Here is an 8681-nt window from a genome sequence, read left to right on the forward strand (position 1 = left end):
CCACCTCTAGCACTCTCTCTCAGGAGAAAGGACCTACAACAAGGATCCCCAAGACTACTCAAACTAGGAGAAGAAATAGGTCGGTAAGTTTAGCAGCTCCTCTTTGTGGGCAAGATGTCCCTTTTATTTCGACTGCTTCCAGTGTAGTTATATATTTCATTGCAGGGGGCTTTCCCTCACACAGAACAAAGAGCTTTGTATGCTAGCCATAAAAAACCAATACTTAGGACATGCAACGATCCTACATACAATGAAGTTGATCAACTTGAAGATGCCATGCAAGGGTTCATGAAAAGACGAGAAATGGATAGAGCAAAGGAATGCCTTATGTACAAAGAATAGAGTGTATAACATAACCCTGTGCTTAAGGGATTCAGTATGCATCATGCTCGCGACTCTCTGCTTGAAAGATGATGTCTGCTTCCGAGACTGTATATGCTAGAGTGGCACCTTTGCACCATGGAAATCCTCGGCAAAAGACAATCTGTAGTCATGACTACTCTTCTTCCCCAACTCTAGATGCTAGAGCGGTGCCTTTGCACCACGGCGAAAGGGGGTTGGCAAGGTCCTCCCTCAATTAGCCAAAGCCTTCTAAGCGTGCCTCATAGGCCTTGCAAAGTTCTTCTTGTTTCGGGGTGCAATACTCTGCAAGTATCATATGCATAAGACCTAAGAGATGCACTTGGATACAAATCCAATCAGGGGACAACATACTATGTAGGTTTGGGATGCTACATCTCTCATGCTGAGTGTAACTACTATGACATTTTTCCACCAGTAGACTGTACGGATCCCTTAGCAGACCTATGCACGAACAATGATACCTTTAGGAAAGAGCGCATGAGAGCTAAATGCTAGAATGGGATTTACTCAATTGGGTCTTGGGCTCAAGGCCTGTCTGCTATGGAGACAACAGCTTGTGGGAGAACACTCGCCCGAGTGATGTGTAGAAACCATACAATCATATTGGATGGCAGTCAACTATGCCCCAACACATGACATTTCACATGCAAAACAATAGCAAGAGGGAAAAGCGTGGTGGACTATGCACTAGTTAGTGAGAGAGAGGGGGCTACCTTCGATCTTTGGATTTTGGATAGACCCTTGTACATTACGAGCACAGGCTGCTTCGCCTGGACAGCAAGTCAATGAGACAAGATGAACAATAGGGTAACTTAAGAAGATGTGGAAACAATTAGAAAGGCATATACATGATATCATGGGGACTTTCACAGAGGGATATGTACTTGTATATGGTAAACACATAGTGATGCTCCCCTTATGATGCATGAGGGATACCCTATACTTGTGTATGATTATGCTTGGGGATATGACACTCGGTGTAATTAGCCAATGGAAGAGCTGTGGATTCTCTTCAACTGGTTTCCGATGAAAACATAGCATTACAGATCATCTAGCTACTATGAGAGTCCTTATGGTGGAGAGGAGACTTCAAGGGAAAGCACTCTGTTGTTGCCTTGTGAACTTTTAATTGGCATTATAGACTTTGGGATAGAATGGAAATCTTCATCAAATGCCAACTAAAGGTACACACAGAGTTGTTCGCTCCTTATCCTTAGTATAGTGGGGGTGGAGCATGGATGAAAATGATGGTTTTTAAGACCATTTAGCCTGAACCAAGGAAGAGAAATCCTAGAATAGGCCCTTTCTTGTTAACGTTTCTATGTTTGATGGTTGATATTTTATGTCAATGGCCACTTAGGTATTTTGTTTTATTTGACAGACTCAAAAAATAGAAACAAAAAATTCTCTCTTGCCCTCCATATCCTCCCAATATAATCACACTTACCAAGATTCTTTGAATTTGAAATTCTAATTGTTAAAAAAAGGACGTGTATTTAATATTAACACTCAGAGCACTGTTGTCCCACGTAGCCCTCTTTAGTATGCCGGCCAGCCTTGGTGCTACCTAAGAGGTCTGCACCTCTCCCACGTAGATTGTGCTGTAGAGAGCAAACGAGAGAGAGAGTATGGTGCCTTTTTTCTCCCCCGGGTATGGTTGCAGTTAAGAGCAGGTAAGAGAGAGATAAGATGGCGGCAGCGGTTGAGGTGCGTGAGCGTGCTCCCTCCTTCCTCCTCCTCCTCCACTCAAGCCTCCATCGTTCCTCTCCCCCTTGTCGTACTGCTCCACACACAAGAAAAGATAAGGTCCTCCCAATGATTGGACCCCAAATGATTAAGGTGGGTCCAACCCCTGTTCACGTGGGTTGGTACCTCGCTCTGATACCAATGTTATACTCACATAACTGGTGTGGCAACGACACTTGTGGAGGAGGAGATGATGCTATGGATCACCACCCAGCTTGAGAGAGAATGGGGATAGCATCCCCATTGCCGAGAATGTATAAGGGTCTTCCTGCCCACACATGCCCAGCTGTCCATGGATCTCCGTCCCATGCGCCCTCACTCCTGAACCCTAGCTCGCTTGCCGTCCACGCTCCTGTGGATGGGCTCGAGCCTCCTATAGCTGCTATGAGCTACGTAACACAAGGATTTGAAGGGAGTGTCCAAACAAAGGGCCTTATGTGTATAGCCAAACCTTCATAGAAAAGATCAAAGGGGAGCTTAATAAGCTCATAGATACAAATTTGATTATTGAAATTGAGCATAACGAATCGGTGTCTCCCATTGTAGTTGTACCCAAAAAGAATGGCAAACTTTTTCTTTGCGAGAACTTGAGAAAGGTCAATGGATCTACCCTCTCCCTATCGTAGATCATGTGCTCGAATGAGTAGTAGGTAAGGCAGAATATAGCTTTTTAGATGCTTTTTCATGCGATAGCCATGTCTCAATACACCCTGTAGATTGGCACAAGACATCATTCACCATTGAGTGGGAAGTGTTTGCTTACAAGGTTATGCCTTTTGGCTTGACTAATGCTCATGTAACTTTTCAAAGATTGATGTGTCATGCTTTCAAGGAATACCTAAGGGTTTTTCTTGAAATCTTCATGGATGCCTTGTGCATACACTGAACTAAGTGCGTTAAGCACATAGCTTACTTAAAAAAAAATCTTTCAAAAGTGCCACCTTTATTGCATATGTCTAAACTTTGAGAAATGCAAATTCATGGTAAGCCCGGCCAAGATATTAGGACATATTGTGTCCCGAAATGGCATTACAACGGTGACTAATGCATACACTCGACTAAGTATATAGCCTACTTTTAAAAAATCTTTCAAAAGTGTCGCCTTTATTGAATCTATCCTTTTAGTGTGGGCTGGCTATTTTGGATTTCTTACCGAGGAAATTGTTTGAACGTAACAATTGACATTACAAAGCTGAGTGTAAGAGGAGAGAGAGGGGAGGCCACAAGGGGAATTTTTACGTTAAAATGACAATGAATTTCAATTGCTTGTAGATGGATTATTGTTTGCACTCCTCTCTTTAGAATTAAGAAGAGAGAGAGAGAGACTTGAGCAAGTGTCCAAGAAGACACCCAATTCCTTGGAAACCAAAGTGTTAAAAATAATTCAGCGTTGATTGTAATTCGCAAGCAAGAGTCTCAGGCTTCTCAGCATAGCAAACTGTACTATGTGTTTAGAGGCTTCTAAGTTTCCTTGAAAATTCCAAAAAAAAAACGTTGAGTCAATCAATTTTCTTTGAAAATTCTAAAGCACATTGACTTTCGAGAGAAGAGACACGATGATGATGTGGAGAAGGAGTCGTGAAATGTTGTAGTGAGGGTACTATAGTTGGCTGGAACAACTGGTGTATTTGTTATGGAGGAGACACTATTAAATTACCACTTTCCTTTCTCTTTCTCTCACTTCTTTCCTTTCTCTTTCTCTCACTTGTTTCCTCCTCTTCTCGCATTCTCACTATGCAGTTATCAAGCTTCTCTGTCTTATGTGGTGCTTGATGTGATGAAATTTTTGTCAGTTCTTCTTCTTCTTCTGGTTAATTTAGAAGCCACACAATCTTCAAACTATTATTTCTCTCTAGAAACTCTACACAAGGAAGCAAATTTGAAGCACCCTCTCTTTCTTTCTCTCTAAAATGCAATAAAAAAAGGATAATCACCTAAGCTTATCCACCAGTGGAAAAAAAGAACGTGAACATCTTGTCCTAACCCTTTTTTCATAACTAGGCTCTAATTACCAAAAAAGTCCTAATTAATTAAACTAGCTCATTTCCTAAGAGTCGTCTAGTCCTAGGGACCCTAATACCAAACAAGGGCATTTCATAGTAGCAAAAATATTTAGTCCATGATTTGGGCACTAAGGATTAATGTATACATAAAAGATACTCAAACTCAAATTTATATTAGTCTTGTAAGATTACTTTTGTAGCTTTTTAAGAGTTTTAGAAAAAATTCATTTCTTTTCTATGATATTGTCTCAAAGAAATTCCTAGCGAGGAAATACTCTCAACATAAGATATTAGTGGAAAAAATATGTATCAAGTGTAAAAAAATTTAAAAACATAGTTCTTCATCGTCGTGATTATTTGTAAGAAAGTTATAATTTTAATAGTTTACGTTCAAAATACCTTAAATAGTATTTTGAGCTCTACAAATGCAATTAAAAAAACTAACTATATGAATATAGGCCATGTACCTTTTATCAATAAAAGACGCACGTTTTATACAAGTCTCCTTGAAGATAAGGTTATTAATATATTTTTATACTATTTTAGTAAGTTTAAAAATGTTTTTTTTTCCCAAAACTTTTACGATAGGCAAATGCTTCCTCCACAAGCGCTCTCAAGTAGTTTCAAGGAAATTTTAAGTATTTTTTTTAAAAAAAAATTCATAAATGGGCCTTGAGTCGATTATTTTGTGGCTCAAATATAAGACTTGATAAGCCAAGTAAATATTTTATACCTCCATTGAGCTTACATGGCACAAAAGAGAAATCCAAATCATGTTGTCCAAGAAGACAACCCATTCCTTGGAAACCAGAGTGTTAACAACAATTCAGCACATTGTAATTCGCACGGGGTGGCCATATGATGCAAGTAAGAATCTCAGGCTTCTCAGCACTCTGTGTTTAGAAGTTTCCTTGGAAAAAAGAAAAGAAAAAAAACGTTGAGTCAGTGAATTTTCTTCGAAAATTCTAAAAAACATAGACTTTCGAGAGAAGAGACACGATGATGTGGAAAAGGAGTCGTGAGCCCACCTAATTAGAATGGGAGTCAGTGAATTTTCTTCGAAAATTCCTTAAAAAAAACAGACTTTCGAGAGAGAAGAGACACGATGATGTGAAAAAGGAGTCGTGAGCCGACCTAATTATTGATGGTGATCGACCCGACCGCTTATTAAAAAGAAGGGCATCATCGGTAGCCTTCTCACACACATAATTTACTCGCCTCTCTACACATCATCATCATCTTCTGTAGCCTCTCAAAATATCACCAGTTCAAGTTCCACTTCATAGCATTCATTCTCTATGGAGCCTAGCGAAACATACGACTGGGTCCCTGCCTGCTCTTTCCAGCCCATGCTGCATCCCGAGTACGAGATCATCAAAGCGGAGTGCGACCCCTGGATCCTGGCCACTGCGGCGCCCGCTTCCCCTGAAGCTGCCCAGTTCCTTCGTGACTGCTTGCTTCCTTTCTTCTGCAGCGTCAGCTATGCCCAATGCGCAGCGCAGCGGTTAGTTCCGATCACCAAGTTGGTGAGCTGGTTCTTCCCCACTGACACCGATGATGACAATCTCTCTATTCGTGGCTGTGCCACTGATCATGTCTGGCAACCACGCCGCAACCTCATCCTCGCATGCTTTGCTGGCCAAACCCTCGATCTTCACCTCTCAGCTGCTGCGGACAGCACCGTAGAAGCAGTCTCGGAAACCCGCAATATCCAAAAAGGGCTTGCTGCCCTGCATGACATCTGGAAGGACATCTCCAGAGACATGCCTCTCAAAATGCAGTCTCGCTTCCTGCAGGCCACCAGACGCTACGTTGATGCCAACATGATCCAAGCTCGATTCCGGAGCACTGGGCGCGTTCCAGGTGTCGACGAGTACGTCAAAGTGATACGCCGGCCCGCTTCGTTAGTTCTGTCATGCCTCATCCTGTTGGAATACGGCCTCCACATCGAGCTGGACGAGGAGACGCTAGAAAGCGAGCTGCTGCTGCAGCTGCACGACGCAGTGGTGGATCATGTAGCGCTGTACAATGATCTGTAGCTGAGGTGAGCCATGGGGACTACTTCAACCTGCCATCTGTGATCTTCCGGGCACGCGAGGCCGCGCCAGGGTTCACTTTTGCGGACGCGGTGTGGGAGGCTGTGCGCATGGTGGAGGAGGTGGACAAGCTGAGTGCGCAGCTGATGGCCGAGGCCCAGAAGTCAAGCCTCGTAGAGAAGCCTGGAGTGGAAGCCTACCTGCGGGGGCTGGGACGTCTATTAATGGCAGGCAACGTGGAATGGTCTTACCAGACAGCCCGCTACTCGCACACCTGCTCCCGACAAGGCGTCGTGCTTCCGCTGTGCTGCAGAGCAGGTGGCCTCTCCTCCATCTTAAGAAAAAGAAGTTGCCTATTCAAGTGAATGATTCTTCTCAGATCTATTTGGCTTTGCAGTAAGCTCTGATTAATAATGAGACGTCCCCTTATCAATGGTGGGCTAATGCAAGGCATGTTTTAACTAAAGCTGCACTCGCTAAAGCTAATAAAGCAAGGATTTTATCCAAAATGCATTTTTGTTGTTGACCCTAAAGTTTTCTTCTCCTCACTTAAAATTAAGATATATAAGGATGCTATTTCCTCTTTTTTGGATCTTTGTTGTTTTGCTCACAAACCTTGATCAAATGGCTAGGTATCTGCTGAATTTCTTTCTTTGGTTCTACCATTGGCCGTCATCGTGAGGATGTATGTAATGAGAGATGGATTAATGAAGATAGGTTGCTTGGATTTGTTCCTTCTATAGTTAGCCAGGAGGAGGTTAGTTGGGTAGAGAGAGCTTCTACTAAGGAGAAGTGTTCTGTTGCTCTGAAGAGCATCCATGGGTAGGGAAAAGTCCCCTTGCTAGGATGGGCTTTCTTTTGAATTTTCTTTTTCACTTCTAGAGGGTTAGCTATTCAAATTTTTAAAGGGCGGTGTGGTGCCTAGGGGGTAATTCAAAGTACATGTAACATAGCACATGGTATTTTTTTATTAGGTTGACTTACATTGCATATTGGCATGTAGGAGGGGATTAACAAAATAGTAGTTTAATGTAAATCATACATGTATACGTAGACCTACATAGGAAGGCGAAAAATAAAATATCACAGCATGTATACATGTAAGAGGTGTATAAAAAATGTAAAAATGAACAAATAAGGGTAGTGGAAATACATGTTGGCTCAAACACGATTCGGTTCTTTGTGTATTTTTAGAAGACTATGCAACACGCAACAAACCTTGAGACTAGGAGTTGAGCACATAAATGAAAAAAACAACAACAGACCAAAAGAGCTCTCACACAAATGACCACCAAAGAAACCAACTATACATTCTCAATCTCCAACAAGATCAACAACAATTATATAATCTGTAGCCATAGCTTGCAGGCTTCAATTGGCAAATACAACTAGGAAATGCTTGCGAACAATCCTTAATCTGGTCCAAGTTCCAACAATGATGCACTGTGAGGTTTTGGGATACAATCTCCCACACAGAACCCTCAACCACTCCTGCAATCCCCTTGCTTTGGACACATCTAAGTCTTCTCAACAATCTCCCAGCACCTTCTACACAGAACAAGCCCATAGATAGCTAACCAGCTTCACAATAAACGTTACAACCAAACACTAGCTCTCTCAGCAATCTCTTCTTCAACACACAAAAGCTTCCACAATCCTCTCTACATTGCTCTCTCAATCCAAAAAAAAACTCGCTTATGCTCTATCTCCATGCATACCCCTTGGGGGGTTCATCTAAAAATATGTAAATGTAGCACGTAAGTTCATTAGAAGGGGTATATTAATTCAAAAAAGTTATAGAATTACATTTATAGGAGGGGTTTTTTAAACCAATTTTGAAAGTTTAGGAAGAAAAAAAAGTCATTTTATTGATAAAAGTATGTAAGTGTAAGGGGTTTTTTAAATACCCCATTAAATGCACGTGATACACAAAATTTCCTAGAGGTGAACCCCCCCAAGGCATACCCTCACCTACTCTACCTAATCCTATCAGCTATTCACCATGCAACAGTCCTAACAGTAGCTTATTACAACTAGCTACAAATGCACAGTTATTCATGCAAGAATCCTTAACCATGCCCAATTTATTATTTTCTTCTCTTGGGATTGGGGTGATAATCTCCATTGAGCATGTCCCTTTGGCCACAAAAAATTCTATCAACACGATTGCAAGAAACCTTCTCTTGATCCCACTTGCACTCCTATTTCCTCCTCTTTCTTACATCAGTGTTTTTAGCAGCATGTTTGCAGCGTCTTTGAAAGGAAAATGTCAGGGTTATTAACATTGCTCAGCACCAAAAAAATGCTGCTAAAACGCTGTGAGCAGTGTTCCTAGCACGCGAGAAAACACTACTACATTATTGTTAAAAAAAAACGATGTTCAGTAGCATGGCCTACAAAAAGTAATACCGCTTCTTTTCTCGCTGTGTTGTTTTTATCTTTTCAATGTCCTAAACTTGGTACTTTGAGTTTTTTGCAGGTTTATGTCTAATCTATCACTTCTACCTCTCCTACCCTATCCTCCTCAAGCTCA

At 41.7% G+C, this 8681-nt stretch overlaps 1 protein-coding gene across 1 annotated transcript; it reads left to right on the forward strand.

The window, feature by feature from the left end:
• Nucleotides 1–5410: 5410 nt before the first annotated feature.
• On the forward strand, nt 5411–6151 carry LOC147629750 (microbial Terpene synthase-like protein 13). The gene has a single exon (XM_086810964.1). The coding sequence runs from the start codon at nt 5411–5413 to the stop codon at nt 6149–6151; it is 741 nt and encodes a 246-aa protein (XP_086667090.1).
• The last annotated feature ends 2530 nt before the right edge of the window (nt 6152–8681 follow it).

The sequence above is a fragment of the Cibotium barometz genome, chromosome 17 (genome assembly GCF_041138505.1).
Source record: "Cibotium barometz isolate CiBa-2024 chromosome 17, ASM4113850v1, whole genome shotgun sequence".
NCBI lineage: Eukaryota > Viridiplantae > Streptophyta > Polypodiopsida > Cyatheales > Cibotiaceae > Cibotium > Cibotium barometz.

What these genes read in the sequence shown, in the direction of transcription:
- LOC147629750 (XM_086810964.1), top strand. Translation starts at nt 5,411, where the DNA reads ATGGAGCCTAGCGAAACATACGACTGGGTCCCTGCCTGCTCTTTCCAG.